This window comes from Diceros bicornis, chromosome 2 (genome assembly GCF_020826845.1).
Source record: "Diceros bicornis minor isolate mBicDic1 chromosome 2, mDicBic1.mat.cur, whole genome shotgun sequence".
NCBI lineage: Eukaryota > Metazoa > Chordata > Mammalia > Perissodactyla > Rhinocerotidae > Diceros > Diceros bicornis.
The window spans coordinates 27044745-27061444 of NC_080741.1; the positions used below are offsets into that span (position 1 = coordinate 27044745).

General features: G+C 36.9%; 1 protein-coding gene across 1 annotated transcript in view; it reads right to left on the bottom strand.

The window, feature by feature from the left end:
* LOC131413217 (zinc finger protein 385D) overlaps nucleotides 1–16700 on the bottom strand; it is a 278387-nt gene that overhangs the window by 73041 nt on the left and 188646 nt on the right. The window contains exon 4 of the mRNA XM_058553843.1: nucleotides 4442–4604. Within this exon, the coding sequence (XP_058409826.1) occupies nucleotides 4442–4604 (163 nt within the window). The remainder of the gene's footprint in view (nucleotides 1–4441; nucleotides 4605–16700) is intronic.

Consider the following 16700-nt stretch of genomic DNA (forward strand, 5'->3'; position numbering starts at 1 on the left):
ACCACGGATGGCCATGAGGCTCAGCATAAAGGTACACTGAAGGTGTCTGAATGGGTAAGTGCTGTGACCTATGCACTATGTAGTATAAATGGAGAATGAAGAATACGGTTGTCAAGGGGCAAGAATGGAGGCAGTTGGATTTGCACGGAGGCTAGGGCAACTGTATGGGGAAGACACAGACCTACAAGGCCAGGATATGGGTGTAACCATGTGTGAAACAGTGAAAAATGTTTTCTGGGAATGTGAGGGAAGTGGATTCCAATTAACTGAATAGACGTGTGGATTGAGATAGCAAGAAGAGGCAAAGACAACTAAAAGGCTTCAAGTCTGTGAACCGCAGAACCAAAAATAAAACTAGGAAAGACAGGATGGAGAGAAGTTGGGGATGATGGTCAAGATTAGATCTATTTTTACCTTAACCTGTAAAAGAGAGGTGATGACAAACCATCCAAGTGAGTGACCAATAAGCCATGGAAAATCAGGTTAGGTTTTAGGGAATAAGGCTAAAGATGTGGAATGCTGAGTTATCTGAGCACAAGTGATAGTTGAAGCCAAGATGCAATGTTCTGTTTTATTGCTCCTAATACCTGCTTCCCCTCCCTGGAGGAGATTATTCTTCCCTGTTCATTATAATCAAGCTTGACCAAGCGACTTGCCAATGAAGTGAGAGGAATGTTATGTCGCTTCCATTGAAATGTTTTAAAAGCTTTTGATTGATTCGAAACACTCTTTTTCCCTCTTCCGTAGAATTGGTAATGCCCAGCTAGTGACTGCTTCATTAGCCTGGCCCTGGATTTAAATTAACAGGGAAAAAACCCACAGCTGCTATGTAGTGTGAATGAGAAATAATTAGTTGTTGTAAAAGCGGCTAGGAGGTGGAAGTTGTTTATTACTGCAGTATAACCTAGCCTAACCTGAAAAGCCATGGGAATGAATACAATTGCCCAAAAAGGGAAGTAAAGAAAGATCAGAGGACAACCTAGCACGAGACTCATTCCGACAATTCTGCATTTGTTATTTCATAGGAAAAAAATGCCAACTGAGTTACATTTGCCATTACTTTGAGCGTAATTTCTTGATTTTTGTCATTACTTTTTTCTGTATTAAAAACTTGCATTTAAAAAAAACGTGCTAGATCAGACAAAGTTATTCTGGTTATCTTTGGAAATGTTTGCTCTATGAAACATTCTGTAATGAAAAGCAACCACCCTCATATACCAAGAATTTTGAGTGTTCAATATATTTTTTAAAAATAGTACTTTTGCCTGTAAACTTTTCTTTATAAAAATTCACCAACCTAATACTCCTCATTAGATCAAAAGAACTAAAATTATGTTTTAATGTCAGGGAGTGTTTTCTTGCTTAGTGATAGGGGACGTAGGCTTTCTGGGAGCAGTTGGTGGTTAATCACTGAATATTATCTATTGCTCACCACTCCAGCATGCAGACTGACATAAGTAATGACAAAGAACTCCGAGATCATCAAGTTAGTGAATAAGAGTTTACCCCATAGGTCACTTAGACATATTTGTTAGCCCAAGGCTGCAATTAAAATCCATAATATAGATTAGGAATGTAAGAGGATTCTCTTTTTATCAAGTTGATTTGCAATGAAAATTTGTTTTTTTATGAGTATTTTATTTCTTGTATTTTAGAGAATCCCAGGAAAACTTCAAATCAATTTTCTAATACAAGTCCCCACCACTTCTTGCCCTTTTCACTATTGTTGCCCAATGTTCCCTTAAGGTTCTCATCTACAAATCATTGTATACTCAGCATTTTTAAAAGCAATTAGGTTTTTTAATTAAGAATGACTTAGTAGAATTAGTAAAATATGATTTAACGCATTTATATTTTTTGTATGGAGAAGTCCACAAATCACATAACAATCTTGCGCATTGAGCAGAAGGGTTACAATGTTTTATTATTAAAAAATACATGGTCTTTGATTCTCGAGCTGTCTCTCTCTCTCCTTCTGCTTCCAGGTATTTAACTGTTCTAGGAAACTAGCTCAGAGACCCATCTTGTTTTCAGGGTTGTACTCCTTCCTAATCAGTATGAGGAAGCAGCCAATAATAAAAAGGACGAGTAATAGTTTTAAGAAAACTCCAATTTATCAGCACAGGTGCCTCTGACTTATATTGCAATACAAATAGGATAAGAGTCTACAAAATGACGGGAGCTTTCTTGGGCTACTTCTCTTAGGTAGTTTTGTGGAAATCCCAGTTTAAGAACAGAATTTGGCTTAAAACATCTGGCGGGTGTGCTGGAATCATTAGTCTTCCAACCTATATGACTTGTTCTTTTTCTGGATATAGGTCCCCATGGCTTAGTAAAGCAACGTCCTTCCTGATGCTCATCACTTCCTTCCTTTGGCTTTAGGATATCTGTACTAACTTCACAGACTTTACTATCCCTTCTGTCCTTCAGGAATTTTCTCTAGCTCCAGGTTGAAAGGGCATTTCACCATTTCAACACCATTCCAACCATTACATAAGTTCTGATATCTCCACTGGGAATCTGTTTATTTTATGTAGTTTCTCTTCCACAGCCCATCCAAAATTTGTTTCCAGTCAACTTCTAAAAGGACAGAGCCTTGATGACTGCCACCTCTCTCCCTTCTAGTTTCTAAGTTGAGGGATAGAGGTATGTATTCATAACTCATTTATGTGACAGAGACAACACACTTGGGAGCCTTTTCTAACCCAAGTTACCAGCTCTACCCACCATGCATACATATTTTTTTAAATGGTGTGCATCCTCAATGTAACAGGGATTTTTTGCATTTTAAAGAGGAGTTACGGTAACCCAAACAGCCATTATTGATAAAAATGTCTAGGAGTAGAAAAGTTTGGGGACAAGCAAAAACTTTACATCAAACTCATTTCTTTGTTTTTCCTAACTACTATCTTTTCATATTTCTTTATGGCAAGTATGGCTTTAGGGATCCCAATTTGTGTCCCAATATCTGGCAGCAGAAATTACACTCACCTATTTCATTATTACTCATTCTCCTACAGTCCCCAAAATAAGGCAGTGAGTTTTCAATTAATAGAGAATAGATTAATGCTTTACCTATAAGGTTTTACATCCAAATTATTAAGATGGCATAATTCAGCTCTTGCTCTGAATATCAAAGAAGTGAACATCACAAGCACTATTGTTTTCCTTCAGTATGTTGTGACACAAAATTGCATGCATCAGAGAACCAGAGGGGTGAGAGAAAATGCAGCCACCCAATAGACATTTTACTCAGCACCTACAGCATGCCAGACTGGGTGTCAGGGTACAAAGATGACAGAGGCACTCAACCTCAGAGAGTACACAGCGTTCTCAGGGAGGGGGCATAATGCATCTACCAATAATAGCTAGGTAAAGGACATAAAATTGTCATGAGAACGCAGAGAGAACATCATTATCCCTTATAGATACACATGAGAACAAACATCTCTTCAAATCCATTGAGCAGTATTTGGGTCTAATGGATGATACCATGTGTAGTGAAGTTGCTTTATTTTGTTCTATTTGTTCACTGTAAAATTTTATATTTTCATTAGTCACGGCCAGATTTTCTTCTAGTTAAGACATTACCATCGATGATGATACAAATGCTTCCTGACCATTGCCATTTGTAGGGACTGGAAAACTGATGTACTAACCCTTGTGTTCTAGAAAGTGATTTATTAAAAGTACATCCACGAATCACACAGGACTTCCTTTTTTGTAAATTTTGAGGACCAGTGGTCTTATATTTAAAAATGCCAGCTTAGGGAAACCCCACCAGCTTCCCCTGCCGTGAAGAAACTGGTTGTTTGCAGGAGCTATCCCAAGGGGCCATTCAGAGGCCATTAGTTCACTGTGAAGACTCTGTTAAAAAGAATAATTGGTATCAATAACACTTACCTGTGTATGCAGAGGGAAGGTTACCCAGCCATAACAAGCTCAGAATCACACAGCCACTACTTAAAACAATGCAATGTCTGGGATTTATGAGAATAGGGCCTGTCAGTGATAATGCCCTTATTGGGGCCTTCTCGATTCATTTGGCATACTTTGCTGTGTACTCACAGTTAAATCAAATCTGCCATGCAGTTATAGGCTAAGGTGCTACATACGAGATGCAAAGGATGCACACTGAAAAGGTTCACTTCTCCAAAGGGGTTATCGGGGGCATGGCTTCGAATGCCTTTATGACTCTTGTGTTCCTCTAAAACAGCCACAGGACTGTTTCAAATGCAAAATCTGCAATATAACTAGTGATTATCTTACTCTCTTAAGGTTTTTGGAAAAATGAGGGAAAACAATTACCACTACACAGAAAGATGGATCAAGCATGAATCAATATGGCAAGAACATAAGGAAATAGACACGGGGTTAGACAAGGGAAGGAACCTCCAAACAACGATGACGACGAGAACAACAACAAAGATCATCGCTTAACCTGTTTTGTCAGAGCTGGTATTGATGGTATTGGTAGTGATGGAGGTGAAGGCAGTCTTTGCGCTGTCCTTGGCAGTTACAGATTTCTGCTTATTTTTCATGGCTTCCAGTGCTTTGAGCTTCTTGGCATGTTTCGTGCCTTTGTAGTGGGCCGCAGCCTGGCTCTACAAAGGAGAACAAAATGAACCATGCAATCAGGCTCATTTCTAAACTGGCATTCTCTGTATTACTGCAAATACAGACTCCCTTTCAATAATAGGTACCATTCAAGCTAATTCTGGCCGTGGCCAAACAGCAGTAGGGTTCTATTTAGAATGATGCTGGAAAGCAATGGGAATCAAGTTCTAAAACCTCTGGATGGAAGGAAGAAATATTCTTTTGCTTCTCTTAAGAGAAACGTAGCTGAACACTAACACATCAACAACATTTTCTTTGTGGAGTGGAAGAAAATCAGAATTTATGCCTGTATTGCCTTTGTTCTGCCACAGAAGATGCTGGGCTCCCCAAGACTGACAAGGGCCCTAGAAAAGAGTAGCTCTCACCTTCTTGGCTCAGGAAGTGTGTTTTCTCTTTCTACAATGTGTCTTATTAGTACAGTACCCAACAGATGTCTACATGGAAGAGTTCACATATAACAAGGGAAGTGGGCAGCCTGGAGACTGAGATTGAAGCTTGGGAGTTCAAAAGCAAATGCACTGCCTAAGTCCAAATGGAGTGCACGGAAGCTGGGCAATTTTCTGATTCTTTCTTTCTCCTTGTTTCCTGCAGAGAGTACTCTGAGAAATTCAAGGTAGTGGCATGCTTTCAACACCTGGGTGTTTCATGCCCAGTTCACTCCATTTCTCAGGAGGCTCCATTGTGTTTTGACTACCTAATGGGGCCAAGGAAATTCTGTTGCTTGTGCCTTCTGAGATTTCTTTAAACAGTAATCTACATTTTCCCAAGTTTGTATTTTCTTAACACTATTTTTTTTTGTTACTGGAGAGATACATTAATTGAGACAGAAAATCATCTTAAAGAAATCTATATTTATTAATATTTATTTATTAGACAAAAAAGCCTTTGTGGCTTGGGGTGGGGTGGGAGTGGACAGGGAGATCCTTAGATAAGAAGGTTTTCCAGCTTAAAATGTTACCTCATAAAGAAGAAATCTCAGTGGAGGACTATGCCTGTTAGACTACCCATCACTTTCCATGGCTTATTTAAACCCAATGCTCCATTTTGCCAGAAAAATAATAATTACATTGTCTTCTTCATCACAGCAACTGTGGTAGGTAGGGTGTTGCAATATAATTTTATTTTTATAAGTAGATAAATAAATAATCCACACCTTCATTTGCATCATTCTGACAAGTATCCTCAAAAGACTAGGTACCCTTATTGAAAGAACACTGGACGAGGAAATTATATATTAGAAACAGTTTGAACAGAGAGGACACTCATGCATCAGTTACAAGTTTTCCAACAACACATAACATCAAAAGACATAGTGTGAGCCAAAATATGAAGTTAAGACTTGCTAGAGTTAATTGAAGAACCAGTGATAGATTGGATTGGTTTGATTCTATACAGAGAATGCTACTTTGATGGACAGAGTTGTATCCCTTTTTTTCCTGCGTAGTTCTCCTTTTCAATAAATCAAGTCCTTTGGCTATATCATTTGAAGGCAATATGCTATATTCAATTAAATCTACAATATAGCTGGTCATCTTCTTTACGCAGCTGGCTACATATTCCCTTAAAGCAAAGTTCCTCTCTTCTCTCTGTCAGCGTTCCTACCCCTGGCATAGAAGCAAATGTCTTATATACAATACATATTAAAAGACAGGGTTTAGGTTAACAGTACTATCTTCACTAATCTCCAAAACATACATTTTAGGGTTCTTAGCAAATCTGCATTCTTAGTGGTATTTCAAATCAAACAGGACTTTGTTTTAATACACCATAAAACCAGGTGAATGTCACTATTTTAGATATTAAGAAACCTATTCCAAAAGAACTCCACAAGTTGAGAGTACTTACACTCCAAAAGTACTATCTGCGTAGGTACAGCTAAGCCAATGCTTCCAACAAGCGAAATGGCTTAGGGAGTTGTGGGGAGAAGGGGTGATAAAATGACCAACAGTTGGTGGGCTCCCAATGAGACACCTGATATACCAAAAAGCAAACAAAACAAAATAATAAAAATGCTACTCACTCGTTCATTGAATAACAGTTCCAAAGCACCCTGATAATAATTATTTTAATGAAAAATTATCTGATAAAAAAACGCAATTAAGCTTCCCACAAATTGGAAAAAGAAATCAATGATATGAAGGTCCAAAATGCTATGGAAAGACCAAGACACGTAGAATTTAGGGGAAATGATGAACCAGAGGGGGGACGATAGCACAAGAGGAGATCAGTGCGATTATGATGGTGCACGGTGTGTGTGTTGGGGATGGAAGTGGGCATACAAGTTGGAAACTGAATGTAAACAGATAACCTTTCTGGATATTTTAATTTTTCTTTGTCATCGACCTTTATTTAATGTTTGTAGAATTTCTGGACTGCTCTTGGGTTATGCTGGTATTCATTTTTCGAGTCTATGTATATTGACCCCATACCTCATGGTCCACCTTGATACAAGAGTGTTGTATAAAGGTATGTTCCTTGTGTAAAGAAAACCCAGCCAGCTCTCCTTAACCCTTTAGGCCATTTCACTGGACTACAGCGATCATTCAGCCACATCTAATCTTTCTGTGACTGCAGATAAAGCCGCAGCCTAAGAAGGAATCCTGCTGGGAGATTTTTAAAAAGCAGCAGTTGGCCAGAGATGTCTCTTCGGGACTCTTATGCTTTTCCTTTGGGCCGAGAGGTGCTGGATGTAACACAGCACATCATATTCCCTCCAAGGTTGTTTCCTATTATTTATTAGCCAGTCTCTGAGTCAAGTCATTCCCAGAAGCCTGGGAGCCATGAGACGCAAGCAAATAGTTATTTTTCACAGGAACGATTTCAAGGTTAAGTAAGTGTACTACTTCATGACGGCGCATTTCAGAATTCTGTATTTTAAAACTAAAACAGAATCAGATGATGAGAGTTCACATAGAAGTGAGCAGAACAATTGGGCTTTGACAACTTACTTTTAAATAATAAGTGGAATATTAGGGTATTGTGTAATAAAAATCACTACCACCGACCTTGAAATAGCACCTGACACCATGAAATCTAACAAGTGTCATCCCAGAGACAAGTGCTGACATTAAAGATATGCACACACTCCTGTAGAATAGAATGATGCCACTTTAAACATTATTGCCACATCCTAGTCATCAGTAGCTAGACTTTTCAATCTTCAAATTTTATCTTCAATAGTTTAAAATGGCTTCCAGTTTAGATGCAACTGAAGTTCCAAGGCAGATAAAAATATTGTTAAATGGCTAACATGTGGGAGAGGAGTTTTATCCTTTTCGAACACACATACTCATTTATTTTGCATATCTAAGTAAAAGGCTTCTTTATAAATCACTGTTATCCTGCAAAACTCATTGGAAATTTAATATTCATGGATCATTTTATTCATTCGCACCAATACCTTGTACACGTTCACTCTACATCTCACTCATATAAGGTGTCTTAATATGCTTCTTAGAAACTAGAAAGTTTATTGTAAGCATACGTATCTGGTTACCATAACCAATTCATTTTCATGAACATATGTGGCTTTAAAAGGAACAAGGTGGTCTTTGTTCGCTTGTGATAGGATGTAACTTTACCACGAATTAAATTTTATTAAAATAAAATGAACAATATCATATTAAAATGTAACATCAAAAAAAGGAAGGGTGGTTATGAAAGAAGCTGCCATCCTCTTTGGGGAGGAGAGAGATGACACTTAAGCCAGAGGAATTCTTTTTTTTTTAAGAAATTATCTGATTTTTAAAATTTTAGCTTCGATTGTTGTTTTGGAGATGAAGAAAAAATAAAATGATGAAACATGATATAGTATCCTGAACTCTAAAGTTTAGATATATATTTTGAGAACTATTACAAAAATTACTCCAGGAAAAGTTTAAAATTTTGATCTATGTACAGTTGTTTTTATGTTGCATACACTCACTCAGGTCTAATATTGAGGCACTGTGCACAGGCTCAGCCATATGGGTTAAGACTAGTATATATTCTAATTGATCAGTGACTTGTTAAGCATTTTGAATATCACTTTTGTATGCACCAATAGAAGATTTCCAAGTTTTAATTCAATCTTAATTCCTTTATTATCAATTCTCAGCTTCATTTAACATTCAAATAAAACATTATTTCTCAAAGTGTGGGCCCCACACTGGCAGCAGCAGCACCAGCCAGGGAGCTTGTTAGAAATGCAAATTCTCAACCTCCATCCCAGTCCTACTGAATTCCAAACTATGGAGATGGGGCTCAGCAATCTGCGTTTTACAAACTCTCCAGGTGATTCTGATGCATACTAAAGTTTCAGAATCACTCACCTTAAATATTCGTGCATTTTCTCCAAAGATGGCCTCCTCTTGTATAAGTAGCCAAAGTCTAGGTTTTTTAAGATTAATGTATAGACATTTGAAGATTGAACATTTACATATGTCTAAATGTGAGCAATGTGTATTACCCATGAAAAATCATTAAAAGTTTCTTTCCTTAAAAACAAGTAATAAAAAGAAGTCAAAAATAACTCAGATACATATGTAATTGGGGAACTTCTATCCCAGAGAGATGAAGGCAAAATAGCTAATCAACCTTGGAAATCTCCATACAATTCCCAAACCCCACATAAGTGCTTTCCAAGCCCTCGGCTTTTCTCTTTCCGGTTTTACCTTTTCTCTCCAAGCTAATTATTGCAGCATGAGCCATTATTTTTACCTCTATATTGAATGCTTTGCCATGATCCATTTTGCAGGGGCTTGGGGGATTCCCTAGCTCCTTGACAAAAGAAGCAAAAGTCAAGCCTTGTGCCACAACTCTTAAAACTTCACTATAACAAGTATCTAATTCTCTTCTTTATTTGTATTAAACTGATTTAGTGTTAGTCACGTCTAAGTTCTTTCATTATGTACTTAGAGCTCTTTTATTGAGGGAAACTTCTAGCCAGTAGGCAAATAAAAATCACTCTGGTATGCTAAGAAGACTGCCTTCTCTGTTATTCCACTTAACAAAATATTTGAAGAAGAAATTTAAAGATAGAATAGTGCATTGTTTTACATTTTCCTAACCGCTGTGAATACATGTACCTTTCAAAGACTCTTATACAATGGGGAAAATGACGTGATATGGATATTTCTATCCCTTAATTTACATGCCCCACAAAGAATATTTAATAATTTATTTTAACGTGTGATTGTGTAGTTAACATATAAGTGGATGACTACATTATGAATAAAAATGAAATTTCACTTCCATTGAGTCCCAAAGTGAAAAACACAATTCCATTAAGAGTGTTCTCTCTGAGCTTGAGTGATTGATGCTTTACTTTCAGTGTGTTCCTGCCTTCTGTACTCTTCAATACAGAAATGAATACTAACAGTCACAGGAATAGAAAAATAGAAGGAAAAAAAGATACTAAAGCAACAGTAGAATGATTTTTTATACACTACTACTACTCACTGAAAAAAAAATTCTAAATAACTAGAAAGAAAAAAAAAAGAGGCATGTCACCATTTCTCAGATACGTTAGGTCACTCTAACTTTTATTTCATAAGCAAAGAAAATACCCTGTCACTAACTACTTATGTGGTTGTAAAAAAATAATCTAGATGAACTCACTAATCTTTTCAAAGCTTCTCAACTCATCTACAAACTCCAAGATTTTTAAACATTAAGTATGTAATGTTTTCAAGTATCTAATGGGAATGATAAAGTAGAGAGGACTTGGAGCGAGAGTAGCCAATTTCAGAGGTTTTGCTTGGTTCCTGTTGTGAAACCATCATTTTTGTATATTTGAAGTCTGAACAGCTGTCTCATTGACCTCTACTGGTGGGGTCCTCATTGGGGGACACTGGCTAACAGCGGGCTCTGAAAGCTGGTACACACGGTCCACTTGAGCCAAAAGGAACATTTGGCTCTGGCTATGTCTGCTCACTATTTGGGGAAGCTTTTTGTAAGCCAGAGACCTCAAAGGAGTTTTAACTCTGGTGATATAATCACAAAAATGTTTTGTATGGAACTGAGACAAATCAGAAAAATCACTTTGTCTAACTACTCAACCAGTGTACAATACCCCTTTACAATGCCCACAGCTTAACACTTTGCTCAGTATATGACTGCCATGTACCATTTAAAAATGTGTGGGGAATTAGAAATGTTGAATCTAATTATGTCCGAGGGTCAAGCTCTCATAGGTGTTGGTATCAATAGCAGAGAAAAAAGTCTTTATTTCTTGGCTTGATGTGCATGCTTCCTCTAAGTAACCTCCAACTTCCTCCTCCAGGCAACTTACTTGCCCCCACCCAAACCCTCACCACCCAGTCACAGTCACAATGTTTGCTCTCTAGCAAGAATAACTGCTTGCAGTGTAGATAAATGAGGGAGAGCTCTCCCTTTTATTCTCATAAGAAAAATACCACAAGAAGAAATCATTTTCAAGCCTTTGTACGGCTAGCTCCCTCTGCCTGATGCACCTTTACTTGCCTGGCATATGTCTATTCATCATATGTCACCTCCTCCATGTAGTCTTGGCTATGCCTGCATTATAGCACTTATGTCATTGCCATAAGAAGGGTTAAATGTCTGTTTCTTCTCCACAGAGAGACAAAGACCTGTGTTACTCATCATTCTGTCCCTAGGATCTAGCATAGCAATCTAAATAGGTGCCTATTAAATGCACATTGAATTAATTTCACATTTTGATTTTAAAATGGAAATATGCATATGGTGTCTCAACGGATTTTGTATGTGAACAGGGTTCAACTTAATTCCCTGCCATTCTTTGGCACTTTGCCTTATCTGTTGAACACACTTCAGGGAATTTTTATGGCACTTAATGCTGGAAAAGCATCTGGCACAAACACAAACTATTATTTTTTCTCTGGGAGAAGCTTATCATCAACCGTAAATTATGCTCTTTATGGGAGCTCTCTGCATGGGATGTAGCAAAGGAATAATACGGAGATTGTTTCACTTTTTAAAAATTTTGATGAATAACTAACAAGTTTTTTTTAAATCCAGGAAATGCAATGAATAATTCCAGTGATGACTCTGCATTTTAAGATTTATCTAAAAGATCAAATTCTTTTTTAAATACACATATAGAAATTTTCAGTTCTCAGAGAATGCTATTTCTCTAACACCATTTTTAAACTTTCAAAATGGAACATTTTATGCTCTAAAACAATATAGAGAAATTACGTATGACATCATTAACCCATTTTCCTTCCTACAAATTCACATAATAATATACAGCCTGTATTTGCTGAAGATGAGCACCTTCCATTAGAGGAAAATGATTAAATTTCCTGCTTCTCCAGAAATCAAGGAAGGGCTTCCCTCTATAGTTTTGCAGCATTTCTAATCTCTAATTCATAAATCTGAGAATTGTTCTGATTGTTCCTTAATGAACTTGTTCCAAAGGTCACCTCTAAAATATGCAACCGTTAATGAGATTCATCAGGTCCACAAAATAACAGTTTATATTTGAGCCAGATGTTTCTGAAGCACTTTGGGTACACTGGGAAAAGATGGAGAATGAGACCACAAATAACCTCAAGAACTTAGACTCTTATAGGTAGAATCCACCTGTATTCCAGTCCTTCCACTGTTCATTCATTCACAAAGGAGTCACTGAACTGAGGCCAGAGTGCTATTGTAGTTATAGGGCTACAGTTGAGAATAAGTCAGACTCATCAACTACATCTACAAATCTTTTCCATAAAAAAATATCATAGGCAAAGTAAAAATATTTGAAAAAATACAAAAAATATTTGCAGGTCCCGTTGCAAAGGTAACTCCATGTTATATAAAGAATAACTAGAAAATCAGGAGGAAAAAACACCAACAATTAGAAAAGTTGGCAAAACCTTCACCCAATTCAATGAGATAAATTATGTTAAAGTACCTAATGCTTCTTGGGATAAGAATAAGGGCTCCATAAAGAGAATAAATGCCAATTTGGGGTCAAAATAAAGGAAAACTAATGTTCATCTGTATAAATCAATTTCATGCCTAGGTTAGAACTCTGGACAAATTGCGAATAAACTATACTTTTGTGGAAGTTGCGGGTTTAGGAAAAAAGAAAAGAAAATGCTTTTAAACAAGAGAAGCTCCTGACCCCACCTCAGAACATCCCTTTGACCAAAAAGGTCTAAAGTGGGACATATTATGGGCAAAACCTGGGAAAATCACTAAACTTCTCAAATAATGGTCTTTTCCTGGACTTTGGAAGATATCTGGTGGGTAGAAAAAAGTGTTTGTTGTTGTTATTGTTGTTTTTAAATTTCACATAACCAAAGTTGCAGAAAGAAATGGCTTTGGCCTTGGATTAACTTTTAGAGGAAGGGTGAGCCGGGAAGAGACTGTGGCAATGACTCTGGAAGCTGAGTTATCTGGACAAGTATAAATGCCTGATTTCTTGTTATGCCAAAATTTCTTCCCATTGCATAAAAAAAAATTGTTTACGTTTCCTGACTGGCCATGGTGTAGATGAGTTGTGTTAGAAAAAAAGAGTTCTAATCCCATGAGTTTAGCGTTTAGAGAGAACTCCCATGAACAATCAGGTGCTAACAGCACAGTATCCCCCAAGAGTACTCAGTAGTCTTTGATAGAATTTTGGCCAGAGGGTTGTTTTCCTGGGTGATGCAGGGAGGAAGAGTTCACTGTGTCATAAATGCATTAAGGAGACCCTGATGTTCCTTTACACAATGGATGTTTGTGTCAGGCCTTTATTAAATGCTCATCTTTGCCAGGTAGTGTGCTAAGGGCTTTAAATGAATATTCTCACTTATTCCTTACAAAGACCTATGAGGGAACTACAATTATCATGGGCATTTTATAGATGGCAAGAATGAGACTCTGAAAGCTAGAGCAACTCAACCACATAGTAAAGGCAAAAGAGGGCATGTACTCAGGTCTGTCTAACTCCAAAGACCACACTTATAGCTCCTCTTCTCAATCCAAAAAGGAGTGAACAATGGAAAACAACACTATTACGTGACTTCCTAGTTGCTTACCTTACAGAGGACATAAGTAAGACTATATAGTGCATAGATGTTATGCTCATTAATAAGAAATTATTATTGATTTCTGTGGTCACTAATTCATATAATTTCACTCATAGTCTATCCCAGGCCCATGCTTTAGATACTATTATTAGCATCATTCTATCTGAGGGTCTACCTACTTCAATTCTTTCACTACCAGCTCCAATAAATTAATGCTGATGTGTTAAACAAAGTGTGGAAAACTATGTGATGTTTGTTTTTATCCCAAAACATGAAGCATTCAGGCATTAGGAAGTATCACTGGGCATGCATCAGCTCTTGCACAGAGAACCTTGTGGGTTTAGTTAAGGTTTATGTTCTTTACTCTCTGTTCAGAAGGCAGGCTGCTCAAAGGTTTTAAGAAACACAGAAACATAAACATGTTTGCATTTTTATGAGATCACTCTGGCAGGAGCAAAGAGGCTGGATGGGAGGAGGAGGGCAAGAGAGGGGAAGGAGTAGAGGCTTGGATTGTTATTGTAGTGGTCCAAGGAAGAGATGGCCACAGATAAAAATTTCATGATGACAGTAAAAGCAGAGAGAGAAGAGTGCACATATTTGATGAATATTTGAGTTAATAATGTCAAGAATTAATGGTGAATTTGAGTTGTGGTCTCAAAGATGCCTCCCAGGTTTCTACTTCTTGCAAACACGACTGAGGTTCCATTTCCTAAAATTGCTGATATTCAAAGAGGTCCAAATGTTTAGGGGAAGCGCATGAGTTAGGTTGGGATATGTTGAGTTTGAGCAGTCTTTAAAACATGTAAGTAAAATATGGGCTCTGCGATTACCTATGTGGTCTGGAGCTTAGGGATGAAGCCTAGGCTGTAGCTAAATTGGGGAGTTATCAGCAACAGATGGTAACCAAAGCCACTGGGAGATGCCATTTGAAAAGCAAATAGATTTTTTTCCCGTTTAACCACTGAAACACAATCCTTAATCAGCTGCAACATCTGAATGAATGAACTAAGACTGCAACTGAGATAACACTTACCATTTCCAAATTCTTCATTGAGCTAATGTATGCTTCAGCACTTAGCTTTAAAAAAAGTATTTTCTTAAAGTGCTTAAAATCTTCAAGTTTGAGCCACCGAGTGAATCATTCCCTTTTCATCCTCACACCAAAATAAGTTAACTAAGAAGAAAAGACAGATTTCTCTCTGCTATATAGAATATCATGTGTCAGCATTTGGTCTCTACAGGCTAGATTCATCAGAATTAAAGTTCTATTACTAGAGTAGCATAATGACTCTTGAAGGCTACAACGAGGTGGCCTCCAAACCTGGCAGGAGGTTGTTCTCTCAGTTAAAATTGTAGTGGATGGAATTAGCCATTTACCAGAACCTTATTAAAGGGTAAGTCAAAGCAACAAAGCAGGATGGAAGCACTAATCAAGGGCTGACTAAATGTAAAAGAGAGCTGTGCTTAATGAATATTATTAACATGTCTGAAGTACACTGTCTTAGCTGAATAGCTTTCATCCTGGCATCCAGGAAAAGGGAATTTAACGAGTAACTTCATATAGATTCTTTCTCTCCCACTGATAAATATAGGAGGAAAAAAGAAAAAAAAAACCTTAATGCTATCTGTCTCTATCTACTAAGACCAAAGTAGAAAGGGTTTGTTAATAATATTTTTTAAATTTCATAAATATAACATTTAAAAGTCTCAATAATAATAAAATTTAAGCATTCTTTGGCTTTTACATGTGAAGAAATTAAAAGGTGCAACTCAGTGAGATTACAAAAACTAAGAATCTGGTCTATATTTTTTCAATATTTTCAAATGCTAATTTTCAATTTTTAAACAGACCTTTAATTTTAATGCTTTAGGGGATGGTGTCAAAACAGGGACTGTGTTTGACATGTTTCTCCAATAGTATTTATGATTAGCACTAAAAAAAGTCAAAAAGTTTTCTCTAAATAAAAATTATTAAAACTTTGACTTTGTAAACATCAAGAAATTTCTAACCATTGGATTTTCTATGATATCTCAATCTCTAAGTTGTTTGAATTTACAGGGTCAAAGTAAATTAACAAAATTAACATCTATATTTTCATGACAAGTTGGGATATTTTGGATCCAATCTTAAATATACAAGTTGTCTAAGTGGTGCTTGTTAATATCACTGCCTCCACTGCTTAAACTAGCAAGTGATTCCCCCCTTGGGCATATATTAAGAATTTACTTTTTGCAGACAAGTGCACAAATGCGATCAGCTTTTGCAAATTGCTCTTTATTCTGTTAGTGGTAAGTAATTTTTATATTATTATAGTGTAAACAGATGCTACTTTCCACTACATATTCAGCTGTAATGAGCTAATGTAATGTGTTAAAACAACAAAAGAACTTCAAGAATGATTCAGTGATTCAAGCTGCATGGAAAGCAAGAGAAAAATCAAGCATTAAGTTTGCAAAATTATTCCAAAATTTACTTTTCAGTAAGGAATTGTAGAGCCCCTGTTCTTTGAGGTTGTTGATTCAAAGTTGTGTTTTTACCTTTGCAGAGCGAGTCTTGCAAACAATCTTCCAAGTGGAAGAGTTCCACAGATTCCTCCACTTATGGTGCTCCCATTTCCTGAAATTCGCACTATTAGTGTCACTCCTTTGGGTTAAAGATTAAATTTACTTATTTGTTTATTTATCTGTTCATTTAAATATTTATGTATTCAACAAATATTTATGCTGTGGGGCCTTCCAACATAGAGATAGGCATTGCAGGAAATGGAGCAAGAAAAGGAGATGAAGAAGATGCAGTAATGGAAACAGGATAAAACCCTGAACATTCTGGTATCATGGAAGTCAAGAGAGATGATAGCTTCCAGAAGGACATGGTTATCACTATTGCCTGCTGCTGCCATGTCAGATAAAGGAAGAGCATAGAAGTGTCTGTTGGATTGTGCAACACATATATTGTTGGTGATTGTAATCCAGGACAGGATAATTTAATGCTTAATCAATTATATGGAACTACGGATTTTGGAAAGTTCTGGAATAAATGAAGGATCTGAATGCTTGGACATAGAGTTGCCAATTCAGGCGGCCTCCAGATGCAAA